The sequence below is a fragment of the Pleuronectes platessa genome, chromosome 12 (assembly GCF_947347685.1).
Source record: "Pleuronectes platessa chromosome 12, fPlePla1.1, whole genome shotgun sequence".
NCBI classification, from domain to species: Eukaryota; Metazoa; Chordata; class Actinopteri; order Pleuronectiformes; family Pleuronectidae; genus Pleuronectes; species Pleuronectes platessa.
In genome coordinates, this window is record NC_070637.1 from 20617700 (window position 1) to 20633712 (window position 16013).

Here is a 16013-nt window from a genome sequence, read left to right on the forward strand (position 1 = left end):
ATTGCAATTACAGCACTTTTTATTCACAGGGTGGCTGCGTGATCGATCTGCAGTGTGTGTGTGTGTCTGTTTGTGTGTGTGTGTGTTGAGTCCAGGCTTACATAAACAATTTAGTGTGTTTTACTTTGTCTATTTACTGGGAATAATCTGTGTGTGTGTGTGTGTGTGTGTGTGTGTGTATGTGTGTGTGTCTGTGTTATAATTCCACAGGTTTAATACAGTTAAGTCTTTTATTACTATGTTGTACTTTTAGATACTGCATACTGGTTTTAATTGATGTTTTACTTTTGATGTATTGTTGCTTATAAGTGTTTGTGTCTCCTAATCTGATTTGAAAACTTTTGCTTATGCATGTGTTTTTATGATATATATTTGTAAGGTGTCCGTTGTAAAATAGGATTATTATTCCTACTATTAATTCTAAAGATTGACTTTATTATAGAAATGCTGTTGAGCTTTTGCCACAAGAAACACTAACCATCCTGCTGGATAAACAAAATTAAAAGTCATTTTATATATTTTCATATATAATTGTGTGTAAAACTAAAGAAGCCAATTAAAGTTCGTCTCGACTCTATGCACAACTGTCCATTAATGACTTCTAATCACTGTCTGTATTTAAATTATTCACACACTTATGTTCAGATGAAGTCTTTTCAAAGTGCAGCTCAATTAATTTTAACTGGAACCTGCAGTAAAAACAACTCTCGTGAATTAAAGTGACAAACGTTTTAAATGTGTAAAGAAATTAGTTTGGATCTTTTTGTATTTAAAGTTCAATTTGTACCTTATCCTAAAAGTTTTAAGTAGTGATTAGGTAGAGAACATATGGATAAAAAAAATGAAATCCAGAGTTTTTTCCCCCTATATGAATTAGGTATTTCATTCCGATATTGCTGATCTGAATTAGTCATATTTAAATATTTATCTTTAAGGATGAAGACATTCCTGAGTTTCATGTAAAGAAACTCTCCAGGGATTCATTATAATTGTGTGGATTTACAGATCAGGATTTATTTATAAGAACGTTTAGCTTCAGAAATCCAAGCCCTGCATCAGATTCCTGACATTTACCTAAATCCTCCGGCTCTAAACTCCTTCATGACTCACACTGAAACCAGAGTCTCATTTTTCAAAGTAAACTATTGTTCTTTCCTTTTCTTTTTTCCCCCCAAATCCCCCCAAACCCCCCCCCCCCCCCCCCCCCCCCGCTCTTCTCAGGCTGCACAACACGACTCGGGTGTTGGAGATGTTTTATAGAGGCAGCAGCAGTTTGAAACAACAACCATGACAGAACAGGCCCACAAAACAGAGGGAGAGAAAGAAGGGGAGGCAGAGACAAATAATGGTGTGTGTGTGTGTGTGTGTGTGTGCGCATCTGTGAGAGAGAGAGAGAGAGAGTGTGAGGGAGCTAATAAACTAATGTGATGGATGATCTCCTTTCTCCCAGAGGGACCAGCACCATGTAAATTGGCCCACACAATGCATTATGGATAAGGCAGTTGAGATTATAGCTTGTTAATGTGTCCTCCCTCTCCCCTCCCTCCATTCCCCCCACCCCCTCTCTCCTTGCATCTTTTCTCTCTCTCTCTCTCTCTCTCTCTCTCTCTCTCCATCCCTCTGCTTCGGCTCAGGCGGTGACATGGTCACCTCATTGTCGGGGCCTACGGGTCTTTTAGGTGTAGATGGAGAGGGAGAGGAGCAGTCGCCTGCTGCAGTGATCTGCCAGGTTTAGGGTGTATGTGTGTGTGGTGTGTGTGTGTCTGTGTGTGTACTCATCTTCCTCAGATTGTGGGGACAAAATGTTTGTCACACACTCACATTATCAGGACTCAGCTTCCATTTGGGGACAAACGTTAGTTTTTTGGTAACAGTCCTGTCATCAGTTAGATTCATACGGTGATCGTGTGTTTGTGCATGTGTGTGTGTAGTTGTACTTATAAATGTGTGAGGACCATTTTGAGCATAGAATTTACGGAGTGAGGACGTTTCTGGAAAGTGAGGACATTTTGTCCGGTCCTCACTTTCCAGAAGATTTAGTTTGAGGTTAGGGTTAGAGTTAGGGTTAGGGTTAGGCATTTAGTAGTGATGGTTAAGGTTAGGGTAAGGAAGGGGCTGGCAATTGCATTATGGCAATGAGTGTCCTCACTCAGATAAAATCTGTGTGTGTGGGGACCTAAATCTGTTACCAGCTCATATTATGGTGACTTGTTTTCCTTGTGGAGACAAAAACCAAGTCCCCATAACGTAAATCATTACATTTTTAAGTGGAGGCATGTATCCAGGTCAGGGTTAGGGTGGACCCAGTGCCACGGGGCACACAGGGACGGGTTAGGGTCAGACAAGTTGGTTAAGGTTAGAGTAGGTCTCCAGGAAATCAATACAAGTCACTGTAATGTCCTCTGAAGTCATGTTTTTCGGGTTGGAAGCAGGTGACGGGTTCAGTGAAGAGTTGGCTTTTTGTTCTAATGGTTGAACTTAGGATACAGGGTGTCCTCACAAAGCTAGAAGTATCAGCATGTGTGTGTGTGTATGTGTGACACAGAGCCAGGCAGCCGGCAGAGACGGTCCGTCGGCAGGGGCCAGGGCTGTGGACATATGTCTCCTCCCTCCCTCAACCACCCGATACCCCCCCCACGTCAGTCTTCCTAAGAGGATGCCAACCCCCCCGAAAACCTCCCTCCCTCCACCTTGCAGGCCTTTCCAGGGACCTGTCGGGCCATCTGTTGCAGCAGGACCAGAGGAGCTGGTGTAGAGGCAATGCTACTGCAGCATGGCTATGTGGCTGGCCTGGTGTGTGTTCGTGTATGCGTGTGTGTGTGTGTCTGTGTGTGTGTGTGTGTGTGCGAGGGAGACAGAGCTGTGTTGGTTGCACGGAGTGTGTCCCTGGGCAGAAGATCCCTCTAAACAAAGCTGAACTTTGTATTTCGGGGGATTTTCAACATTTCAGTTTGGTCGTGATGCTGTTAAAAAACAAGTCTTTGCCATGAAAACAGCTCCTTATTTCCTTTATCTACTTATTGCTGAATGTACAAGCAACTAGAGGGGGACTCAGAGAGCAGACACCTCCCCCAACGTCCAATAGTCCACTCTGATATCAAATTTAAATTCATAGGATTCAGAATTAAGAGGTGAACTGCTGTGGACAATGACGTCATGTAAAACGTGTGGAATATGAACTCATCGTCTGGCGAACATCGTTAGGTCCTTTTAGTCGTCTAATAAAAACAGAGTCCAAGGGCCTCGAGGAAAAATGGCAGAATGATCCCAGCGAGAGCTCGACACCTGCACACACTCAGCTCACCAGAACAGCTGCTGTGATTCACTGGGATGTCTGTTCTGCATTTTAGAGACCGGCTCAGTGAGACCTCAGTTATCCACAGTATACAGGAACATGCTAATCTTGCCATTAATCAGATTCGGTTAATTCCCAGACCTTTGAATTGTTAATTGCTTTATTTAGAAATAAGATAAATTGATCAAGAACACCACAAATGATTCCCTGATAACATAATGAAAAGGTTCTGTCTCGCAATGTCAGTGAACGTGATAAAAGAAGATCATGGACCTGCCCATTTGTCTGAATTCATAACCGAGAGTGAATGGATTCTTCCTACTTCTACGTCTCAACCATCCATCCAAGTTTTGTGTAAATATACGCTTTTGTGTAATCTTGCTAACAAACAAACCAACAAACAAACAGACAGGGGCCTCCTTTGTGTTGGTTGTTATTATGGTTGTTATTATGGTTGTTATTATGTTAATCACTGATTTATCTGTGATTAATGTTTCCTTTGACCGAATGTGTAAAATCCAAACACATTCAATTCCTCTCGATGTAAAAGAGCCGACAAATCAACATGTACCAGCAACTTGACTATTTAATCAACAATACATTTTCTACCAATAAATGAATCAGCTAATTGTTGACGTCAGAGTAGAGTCTCATTGTAATAAGGCGGGTAACGCTCATGTTCCCAGCTACTTACAATCTATTCGGGCAATCTAATGTGTATGTGTGTGTGTGTGTGTGTGTGTGTGTGTGTGTGTGTGTGTGTGCCTGGACCCTCCGCCGCTGTGTGCGTGGGTGGTTGCCTCCACCCATTACAACGGGTCATCTCTCCCTCATGGAGAGTTTTCACGGCTGTGGAGCGGATTAGCAGGGAGACAGTCGGAGCGAGAGCAGGAGAGAGAGGAGGAGAGATTACCGGGCAGGGAGGAAGGAGGGAGCGAGAGAATGACAAAAAGAGAGAATTAGCATCTACACTCCAGCATTTGTTGGTGGTGTGTAGCTGACACTCATCCGGAGTGCGCGGGTGTACAGTGACTACAAGTGAAGGAACAAGTGAAGGAGGGCATCTCACGAGTGGCCTGTTAACAGAGGCCTGAGGAGAAGAGGTCTAAAGGGACAGGGAGGACGATGTTGGGTCAAAGGGAGACAACATCAACACAACTATAATTACACAAGAAACACAATAGAGAATACGAATGTTTTCTAATCTTTTCTAAACTTCTAGTTAATTCCGCACAATTTCGACCGAAACCTGTGAATAATGTTCTTTTAAAACATCTATCGACCATGTTTAGTTTGACTCAAGGTCCAAAACTAAAGGAAAACAATACGTTTTATCATACTTTTATCATAATACCAATTTCACCTTTTTTAACTTTTTTCTGACATTATCGGTGACTTTTTAATTCAACAACCAAAATTAAGCTGCAGGTGAATTATTTGCTGAGATGATAACTTAATTATCCATATTGCTGAAATTTTGTTTGTTTGCTGATTGGTTAATTGGTTGGTGGGTTGGTTGTTTAGTTTGCTGGTTAGTAGGTTGGTTATTTCTATGGTTGGTCGGATGGTTAGATGGCTGATTCTTTGATTGGTTGATTGGTTGGTTGTTAGTTGGCTGACTGTTTGATTAGTTGTTTTGTTGGTATGTTGGTAGGTTGGTTGGTTTGTTGATTGGTCGATTGTTTGATTGGTTGGTTGTTTGATTGTTTGATTGTTTGATTGGTTGGTAGGTTGGTTGTTTGATTGTTTGATTGGTTGGTAGGTTGGTTGTTTGATTGTTTGATTGGTTGGTAGGTTGGTTGGTTGATTGTTTGATTGTCGGCTTTTGTTTTGTGCAATTGTAGAATTGATGATGTCTCAGTATCACACTGAACTGCCTTAGCTGGGTGGAAGTTTCAGTGAATTAACTCATAGTCACATCGTTTTCTTCATTGTGGAGTACGTTGTCTTTGTAACTTGTTGTTGTAGTTGCACGAGTACATTGTGTTCATTATATAGATGACATTTAAGTTGTGTCTTCCTGTAAAGTTAAACACCTGTCAACCTGCCACATCACACACTGTAAACAAACAGGTGACAAAAGCAAGCGTCTCAAAGTGTCATTGTGTTTCCTCTCGTATTCATAACGTATTACTGCTCCAGCGGTCGGAGACGGTGTAACGAGAATATACGACTTTCTTTATGAACCGTTTACTTCAGCGTTCAGTGGCTTTGTGAATGGAGCCTGAAGGTGATTAGGACTTTAAGTGAACCAAACATTAAACGAGACAAACTTTCTCATTTACAATTAGAGTTTGAACTATGGTCTTAACTGCTGCCTCTCTCTCTCGGCCCCGCTCTCATTTTCTCTCTCTGTCTCTCTCTTGCACACACACACACACACACACACACAAACAAGAAGCACCGGCCGCCAGTTGGTCTTAAAGAGGCGAATTCCTCTGCAGCGTTTTCTCGAACATCGTAAAGCGTCTGCCGTTAAAGCAATGTTTTTTCAATCCGTCTGCTCTCCCTGACACTTCCAGATAATGTTGGCGTTCGGCTGATTTGGGGGAATTTGCACGCCATATGCTGCTGTGTCAAACACCTACGTTTAAGCAGGCTCCGGCTCTGCATTCCCTAATAGCTGCATCATTGGCGCTTGTTTATCTAATGCGCCTGTTAATGTTATTTATTGTGAGTTTGCCCGCTACCCAGTTCCTCCATGCATGCTAAGGAGACAGACATAAGATATGCAAATGCTAACGTCGGCCCAACTTCACGGCAGTAAAACAAAGCATTTGCATTTGATGTAGCACATAATAAAGCGGTTATTAGCATTTTAAATGCGTCAAACAAACTTGAAAAATGTGGCCTGTGCTGGTGTGGTGTTTTATATTGCTGCATGCAGAGCACAAACACACACATACACGCGCCACACGTGCATTCACACACGTTCAGGAGAGGGTGTGCACGAGCAGACACATAAATATGAGGCTTCTGCACACGGAGGCAAACTGATGTCACAAGGCCCAGAGTCACAGGACAGATGATGTGTTTGATGAAGTTGTTTCTTCACTCACTCCGTCTCTTTCTCTCTCTCTCTCTCTCTCTCTCTCTCTCTCTCTCTCTCGCACGCCCATAAACTTTCTCTCAGAGCAGTGGAATATGCAGATGATTCATTTCAGCGACGATCAATCCTTCCAGCCGCAGAGACAAAGCTCTGGTCTCAGCTTTGAGAAGAAGAATGTGAGTTAACAGTGACTGCGCTGCTGTCTCTGGGCCACAGGGCCTGGACCACCACATTGTTGAAAGGCGAGTACGTGAGCGCAGCAAAGAAATGAATCGATGCAACAATGACAGAGACACAAACATGAACAGTACAAGCAACACAATAATGGTAAGTATGGCAGGTATCAGTGAGTTCCATGAGACGTGTTCAGACATGAACCCTGGAGCTTGTGTGTTCCACATATGACGAACACAGCAGGACGTGGTCCAGGTCAGACGTGTACACAACAACAGGAACATTTCCCGAACATTCAATCTCAGCATCGCAGTTTATCGGAAAATGTTTAAAATGTTGTCGTCTTGTCACATTTTTTGTCTTCTACGTGTATGGCACTTCTTCTTCATCCTGAGATATTTGTATTCTTCCAGTTTCTGGTCCGCCGGATGTTAGATCCGTCAATACTCACCCACATGCAAACCTTTCCTGTTGTATTCACACGTGGGCTCATTTTTTCTCACACATTTTCTGAATATGCTACCAGGGGACCGGCAGGAAAAGCTCAGGAAAAAGGACAAACCAAATTTCAGGAAAATGTCTGTTTTTCCGTGCATGTCTGAAAGCCGCTTTATGAAATCCATAATTTGTATGAAGACAGAGTTATTGATGGTTTCACCAGATGTTTATCTAAATGAATCATCTTCCTTATGTTAGTGTGATTAAGTAGATTGAATTGTTTTCTTATGTTGATCTTAAAGTTTGTAAAAAATTGCACTATATTTGAATAGTAATGTACTTTACTATGCCTGGTTCTTTTTTTCCCTCCCTTCTCTTCTCTTCTCTTATCTTCTCTTCTCTTCTCTTCTCTTCACTTCTCTTCTCTTCTCTTCTCTTCACTTCTCTTCACTTCTCTTCTCAGGAGGAGAGCAGTCTGAATTGGTTTTTCATTAGCACTTAATGATGTGGTAATCTCTCTAACAGGCCTCATTCTCTGCAGCCTCAAATGCACTAATGAAGTGTGTGTGTACTTTTCTGTGTGTGTCTGCAGTTCCACCATCTTACAGTGATACTGGTTTGTATGACGGTGCTGTGGATGTGCATGGTTACAACCCAGAGTGTGTGATTATCGTGTTACATTGAGATTTAGATGGATAGTCACTTGTCAGTGTCACACACCCACCCATACACACACAGACACACACACACAAGCGTGCATGTGCCTGACCTGATCCAAACGTACACCTTACCCCTCACACACCCTCACCCCACCACTCTACAGCAGCCTAAATCCGACATGTTAATCTCTCTCCCTCGCTCCCTCTTTCTCTCAAACACACAAACATACTTGCTTTCATTCGCTGCTTGCAGAGACCCCAGCTTCATTTTCTGGGCATGTGCACCCATTGCGAGGGGGAGAAGCGGACACAAAGTGACACAGGGAGCAGAATGGGGAGGCGAGTCTGGAGCTGCGGCCTGAAAGGAGGCGATGGGAGGTGTCCGATTGTCCTGCGCTGAAAGGGACAGTTAAAAGGAGAACCTTGTTGCAAAAGCTGGTGGGCCGGGCTGGAGGCTGGTTAAGTGCTGGTGGTATGTGTAACTGTGTGTGTGTGTGTCTGTGTGTGTGTGTGTCTTTGTGTGCCTGTGTCTGTGTGAGTCTAATGAGGAGGAGGAGGATGACTGATGACCGAGGTGAAGATGATACTGGATGTGATGATAGTAAAGGTTAAAGCAAAAGTATGGTTATGAGAAGTTTGATGTGGCTCTAAGATCTGTCTGTTAAATGTAAAAGGGCACCCAGCAGTCATTTAGCTTAGCTTAGCATAAAAACAGGAAATAAGGAAATTACTGACATGTCTTTGTCTGAAAGTAACAAAATCTTTCAACTTCAAAAAACAAGTCTCATATAGTTTGTTAAAACTGTTTTATACCAAAGTAATGTATTGATGGGACAGAGTGTGAAATAGGGAGAGTGACAAATGATTTGAGATAAAGTGATGTTTTGGTGTGAGATCTGACCCTAAAACTTGATTTGAGATCACTTGCAATCATAAAACAAGAATTCAAAATAAATTGTGATTTTTTCCCACATCAGTAAATATCCCTCTTCTTAGAAAAACAATCAGGAGAATTGCACCTTGTTCATCGGGATGAAAAATGCACGACAGAAAAACTTCATTGCTTCTGTTTGATGGAACTCATCATCAACATGCTCCAGAAAGCTTTGAGCTGCCAAATCTAATGTGATTGTGTTCAGACAGAGAGAAATGAGAACATGAAGGTATGTTTCTTCATTACTGAAATGTTAATTTGACTTGTTTTGGGCTAATTAACGCCAATGTCTTACAAGAATAAAACAGCCCCACAAATATTAATTAGGACCTCAATATTCATGTTGGCAGAGATGGCTGTGGGGTCTGTAATTAACGAGCTCTTAATCGTTTGATCGTCTCCTTAATTAAAGGCTTGCTGTAATTTGAAGGTTTGTTTACTTTTCTCCAAACAAGAATGAGAGAGACAGAAACCTTATTGATATAGAATCCACAAAAAGTCAAATAAGAAGGAAAGAATCAGGCTTTTTAAAAGTTACAAAAAATTACTAAGAGGTGCAGCGAATCGTTTACTCTTTTAAATGTTTCACTTATATTAAAAAGACTAATCTCGGAAATACTTTTGATGGAAGCCGGAGGGTTTTTACTCGACTTCCATCTGCCTTTCTCTTTTCAAAACCTCTTTTTTGTGAAACTTCAATCTGCAGCTTGATGATTTATTTGAAGCTGGATAAAAGGAAACAGATCAACAGTAACGCTGTCATTTGGTTTAATTTACAGCACCTTGTGCTCCGGCAAAACTTTCTGGAATTTATTCTTTCAGTGTAATACAACTTTAACATCAAGTAGACACATTAAAAACCCATTTTCAATCATTTCCAAATCATTTAAAATTGAAAAGTTTTCATTTTTGGTTGATTTGGACATGATCTGACCTTCTACCTGCCAGTGCCCCTAGAAAAAAACTCATGTGGAGATGAACCTGTGTGAGAAGAAGAAAAGATGTTGTCCGCAGAATTCACTATGAGCAAGTTGGCGGATTGATGACACTTCTATTATGCGACAAATGCAAAAGTGGGAAAACTAAAAAGTCAACAGGATGTAAAAGAGGAACCATACATGAAGAAGACTCTGAAGAAGATGTCAACTTGGAAAAATAAAGAGATTTTGAGAGGTTTTGGTGATATGGGCGGACACTGGTGCTGAGGTGCTGCTGCTTAAACATCACATTTTTCCTCAGAGGAGTTCACACTAATAACCGGTTGTGATTGAGTCTGACCGTCATGTGAAAAGTTCATAATATAAATTCTGTTTTGGCCTTAACATACCATTTCTCTGTCTGCTTCACACATGGACTGACTCAAACCTTATATTCTGCAGATTCCACACGCCAATCATTTCAACCAGTATGCCTGAAGGCAACAGATAATGTTTTTTACACTTTAATGGCTTCGGCTGTGACCTTGACCTTCTGTCTCCCTCTGAGTGTCTATTTATTGTCTCCTGTCAAGCATCCTGATCCTTTCAGCTCAGAGTCGTTCGGCCGACACTGTCTGTGTCAGTGATAGTGAGACAGACCCTGCAGACGACTACTGTCATCACATGCTGCTCCAGGGACGCCTCCATTCACCGTTTACTGCCCCGAGATCATTAGAGGGGATCTGGTGACCCGGCCCACCCAGGAGAGAGACCCAGAGAGGGGACTCTGATTTAAATCTCAGTATGGACGCTTTTAGATCCTGTTATTCGGTAATCCTGACTGAGGGAAAAAATTTAAATATGATTGCTTAGAAACTTTCCAGAGTAAAATATTAACAATTAACAAAAGCCTAGAATACCAGAGCACAAGTGAATTCATATTTTGAAGTAATACATAGTTAAATGAAAGAAGAAAACAAGTCAGAGAACATGTTGTTAACCTCAGTGCTGAAGTTTCAGGAGCTCAGCAGCATCGTAAAACAGCAGAGTAACTTCTACAGGTACATGATTACCTGTTGTCCACTGTGGTCAACCACTTTGAATTGTATAGGTAACTTAAATTCTTTACAACAGTTTGGAATTACAAAGTGTTTGGTTTGGACTCTTAACATTCAGGGTGTGTGTAAGTTGAGTGTGACTTTTCGGCGTTAGTCCGGTTCCTCATTGGCCCCTGGGTGAACTTTTTATGATGCTACTGTCTGGGACAGTGAATTTTATTGGCCAATCGTGCATCAATATTAAGTCTTAATATCTGTTACTCAACAAGTTTCCAAAGTTGTAGGCTAGTTCACTTTGTGATGTGATAATAAACTAATGTAGTTTTGGTTTAGAGACCTTGTTTCCCAAACAACCGCTCAAGAAAATCTCCATTTCCCTGTATAACCAAGCATAAAGCAAATTCACAGTGTTTACCTGGACCAATCGGCCCTCAGAGCGTATACCTCCACCAATCCTACACTAGATCACCTGTGGATCTTATGGCAGAAAAATAAAAGAAAGAAGGAAGTGGTCGGATAAATGATTCATTTTAAAGAAGTAGAAAAAAAAGATTCCTGAAAAATATTAAATCAAAATGCAGACACCATTCTTCCAGCAAGTTTTTGCGTAACCCTGCAAACAAATGAAACATTAAACAATTAATATTAACATCCTTGTCAGAATAAATCTTGCTCAAATATGAGTCTCTAAAGACTAAAAGTAGGTGTTTTAGAGTTATTTAAAATACTAAGGACCAAATCATCTACTAACAATAATTTCCGCACATGGGGGTTGTTCTGACCTGATGTTACAATACTTTATATGACTGCTGGATCATTTACGCAAACCAAAAATATGTTTATTTTGACCCTTTGTTCAAAACAACAAGCTCAAGTTTCAACTTAACACTGTCTAAAATTCCTTGTTGTACAAAACAAATGTGAACATCAATCACTGGATCAATTCCCTTCCCATTTTTAGTGTGTAACTGTTCTTTTGCTGCCCAGGAAAAAAGAAAAGCATCCGAGAGGGCTACTTAAGATAAAGAAGAGGTGGTGGCAAGAGAAGAAGCAAGCGGAGCCAGGAACTGGAGAGAAGAAGGGTTAGAGAGAGCGAGAGAGCGAGAGAGCAGGAGAGAGGGTGAGAGATAAAAAAAAGATACGAACAGAGGAATGAAAGGAGAGCGGAGAGCTTACGCAGTGAAAAGAGCACATTAGGGGCGACCTGCTGCGACAGTAGTGTGAGGAACGGTGAATAACTGCCTCCATTTAGACCAGTGTCCTGGTGGTGTGAAGCCAGGGGCCTCCGATGGACACACACACACACACACACACACACACACGCTGAAAAACACCAAAATACATAAATAAAGCAAAAGAACACACACACAAACGCACAATTTGATGCCTGACACACACTCATGCTCTCTCACACACACACACACACACACACACACACTTACTCATGCTCTCACACACACACCTCCTCTGAGCTCTCCTCTGTCCCTCTCATTCACACATTTCTCCACATTGGCCGGATTAGGAACACTTTCTCTTGGGTGTGCGAGGCTGCCCCGCACACAAAGAAACACTTGGGGACAGGATTAGTAGGCTTACAGCGGATTCACATATGTCCAGTTCAAGCAATTGGTATTCAAAGCTTTACACTTTCAAATGCCACCAAGAGAGAGCAAAGCCGACCAGCGCTTTCCTTTGCATTGGCAGCACCTTTATGAGAAGGGCTCTTTTGCTGAGCCAACAATGAGGCCGTGAATACACATTTTTACTGTTCTACCAGGGGGATCTCATTGGAGGAGGATGGAGCACCGAGCAGAGTCGGAGACAGACTTTATTATCCAGGTTTGAAGTGCTGGCTGGCCGGAGGGCTGGATGGAGAGCTGGGTAGGTGGGTGGGTGTACCGACGGACGGGTGGAGCGTCGGACAGACAGATGGATGGATGGAGGGATGCCGAGGTGGCGGTCAAAGGAAGAGTGCTTCAGCTACTTCCACATGTTATTGTTGGAGGCCCGTTCCTCCACTCCACCTCCACAAAACAGATCTGGAGGAGACTCTTCAGAGTGGAGAGAGCGCTCTCAGCAGCTCAATATACACAATACTGACTCAATTTAGTGTCTCAACTTATAGAGGCCGGACTGTTTGACCAAATCATCAATAAAATATGTTTTAATTATGAATAAATGTTTCCGAATTCAATATTTATAAATCTATCCACTCTATCATTTTGAAAATACAGAATATAGGTCTACTTTAATTTTTATACTTTACAATTATCTTGAAATGACCTATTGACAGTAGGGTATTTTGAATTGTATATACATGTGTGTTTGTCAATTTTTTATAAAATCGTCATTAGAATTTTGATGTTATGAATCTTATTATTAAGGTATAATAATAATACAAATTATAATAATTATAACAATAAAAATAATAATGTATTCCTATTTTATTTTATACTAATATATAAATAGTGTTAAAACGTACGATTTTTTTTAATAATCATGATAACAATAATAATCCCCTCATTATCAAGTGATGTGAAGTTTTACAAGGGTCGAGACATGAGGTATCTGGGTAAACTCCGACTCCCACACGCTGCCATATGGCCAGCAGAGTGCCGAGAGCCGGCGCGGGCATGGTACCTCTGTCCCAGCGGAGGCCCCGAGCCCCCGCTGCAGCAGGAGCCGCTGAATGGGAAAGTAATTTCCCTTCATTCCTCCTCATCCCCTCAGGCAACCACCGGCCGAACCGCCGCTGGTGACAGGCTGGACCGTCCGAGACAAAGAGCTGCAGATCAATATGTTCTCTACGTGTGCGAGCAGAACAAGTTCAACATTTAAAATCATGGTTTATATAATTGATTGTGTGCGTAAAATTCGCAGTGCGCATGCAGGTCACTGAAACGCACAACGTGGAGTGTTGGGGATTGCTTCTGCAAAATGAAAAACGGCGGCAAATTGTGCGAGACAACTTCTTCTACCAAGTGGAAGAGAAGAGGAGAGGAGAGGAGAGGATAGAAGAGACGAGAAGAGAAGAGAAGAGAAGGGAAGAGAGGCTGTTGAAGTTGCATAGTGGTGCATTCGATAATCTTTATCCATGTGAAATCAAAACATGGTATTAAAAATAAAACGTTATTATAATAGATTCTGTGCCTAAAAGTTGCAATGCGCACGCAGGTCACAAAACCTCTCAGCAGACAAGACAGTTTTTCGCTTGATTTTGAAATTAAATAGAAAACTGTAGGAGACTAGAAAATATTTGTACAAACTGTGGGAATTTTTGAAAATTGAGATGAACGAAGGGATCTGGGGGGAAAAATACAAGTTTGTCCAAAGAAGAGGAAGACGAGGAGAGAAAAGAGGATGAGAGAAGAGGAGAGGAGAGAAGAGAGGAGGAGAGAAGAGAGGAGAAGATGAGAAGATGAGAAGCTGTGCCCCCCGACAGAGTCCTGACAATGGCAGTGAATGGTTGCGCACCGCAGTCACCGGGACAGTCAAAGCAAACCGCCCCCTTTCAAGCGGGCACGTCATCCTCCTAACCAGGCGTTATGAATAGGAAAGGCGCTTTTGTGTGGCCGCACGTATAAATAGCCTCTATCAGTGTCCTCCTCACCGCAGAGATACAGACGCACAGAGGGAGAGAGACGCAGAGAAGTTGTCTCTCCTGTGATAGCACGGACAGAAGCGTGGCACCGACGGGATACGGACAACACCAGGTGACCAGAAGACCCCAGAAAGAGAGAGAGTTAAGGAGAGAGTGAAAGAGGACGAGAGAAGGAGAGCGAGGGAGAGAGAGGGAGGAAGCCTGCAGCGACCTCCTACCCAGCAACCTAGGAAGATAACCCATAAAATGCATTCGGACTCCAGTCCCAGCAGCAGAGCCTCTTCCCCGGACATGGACCGCATGTTCCTGCGAGAACTACACCCACTCCACCACCTGCACCACCACCACGTCGGCTCCTCAGTGTCCTCCTCCACGCAGAAGATCTCCGAGCACCTGCGCTCCGTAGACCCCAACTCAGTGTCCGTGGAGAGCAGCAGCAGTAGCAGCAGCAGCAGCAGCAGCAGCAGCAGCAACAAGTACAAGTTGAAGAAGCCAGCCAGCGAGGAGGAGATGTTCGAGCTGCGGCTCAAGATCAACGGCCGGGAGCGCAAGCGCATGCACGACCTCAACCTGGCCATGGACGGCCTGCGGGAGGTGATGCCCTACGCGCACGGGCCCTCGGTGCGGAAGTTGTCCAAGATCGCCACGCTGCTTCTCGCCAGGAACTACATCCTGATGCTCAACAGCTCCCTGGACGAGATGAAGCGGCTGGTGGGGGAGATTTACGGCGGGCAGCACTCGGCCTTCCACTGCGGCACTGGGCCCGGTGGACACTCCGGGGGCCCGGCCGCTGCAGCCGCCGCCGCTGCCGCCGCCGCCGCCGCGCACCATGTGCACCCTCTCCTCGGGGGCGCGCTGTCTTCCTCCGGGTCCTCCTCTCTGTCGGGCGGGCTCCCGGGGCTCACGTCCATCCGTGCGCCACACGCCCTGATGAAGGGCGGCCCGGCTGCGCCCCCGGCCCTGCAGCTGGGCCCCGGCTTCCAGCACTGGGCCGGGCTGCCGTGTCCCTGCACCATCTGCCAGGTGCCCCCTCCCACACACATCCCCATCACCTCCACTGCCCTCACGAGACTCACGGGGGAGGGAAAGGACGGGATGAAATGAGGCGGGGTGTGTGACGCACAGGCTGCCGGTGTTTGTAAATAGAGAATCAGGGCATGATGGGGTCTGGCCCCACTGCTGCATGCTGTTGTGTAAAGTCTGTTTTCTTGTTTGGCGTATGAGAAAGAATGTTATTTTCTACCTTGTAACAAGGACCCATGTAAAGACTGATGGTTTTGCCAGCTTGAGGTAAAAAGAAAAAGTTGTGTGTCATGCACCGAGCTGCCACGACCCTCCTGTGTGTGTCTCACAGAACAATGTGAAAGTGACGGAGGCTGCATGAACATGTGGATTTGTTTTATATTTCTTTGTATCAGGCGTCATTTTGTGAAAACGAAGAAAACTCTCTGTGCCTTGTACCAAGGATTTTAAACTTGAGTTCTCCATGAAAAAATAATGACACTTATGTGATTCTGCCACAATTTGTTTAAAAAAATCTAAGTTTTAGATTCATCTGTTATTGTTTTTTGTCATCATGTGATTTACAGTTTTTTCCATTCGATCTGTTTTTCATTTTGCATGCTCGTCCCAGCATGGTTGTTTTTTGCTGAACTGAATTTGTTATGCCCAGAGACCCAGTGTCTTTATTTTTGTACATTGTTGATGATGAACTGATGAAATATTTATTATCGCCCAGCGTCCCTGGATGAAGTTTCAATAAAACTGAAATTATCGATCATATCCACTGTCCCTTCTTTGCTCTTGGATCATTAAAAACTGTATTCAATCTGCTCTACACTTCTTCAAGTCTAGTTTGGAATCTCACTTAGACTATTAATTATTACAG

The 16013-nt window shown here is 43.3% G+C and overlaps 1 protein-coding gene across 1 annotated transcript; it reads left to right on the top strand.

Moving 5' to 3' along the window:
* The first annotated feature begins 14371 nt into the window (after window positions 1–14371).
* Window positions 14372–15229, top strand: olig3 (oligodendrocyte transcription factor 3). Its single transcript, XM_053436798.1, has one exon. The coding sequence runs from the start codon at window positions 14372–14374 to the stop codon at window positions 15227–15229; it is 858 nt and encodes a 285-aa protein (XP_053292773.1).
* Window positions 15230–16013: the final 784 nt, after the last annotated feature.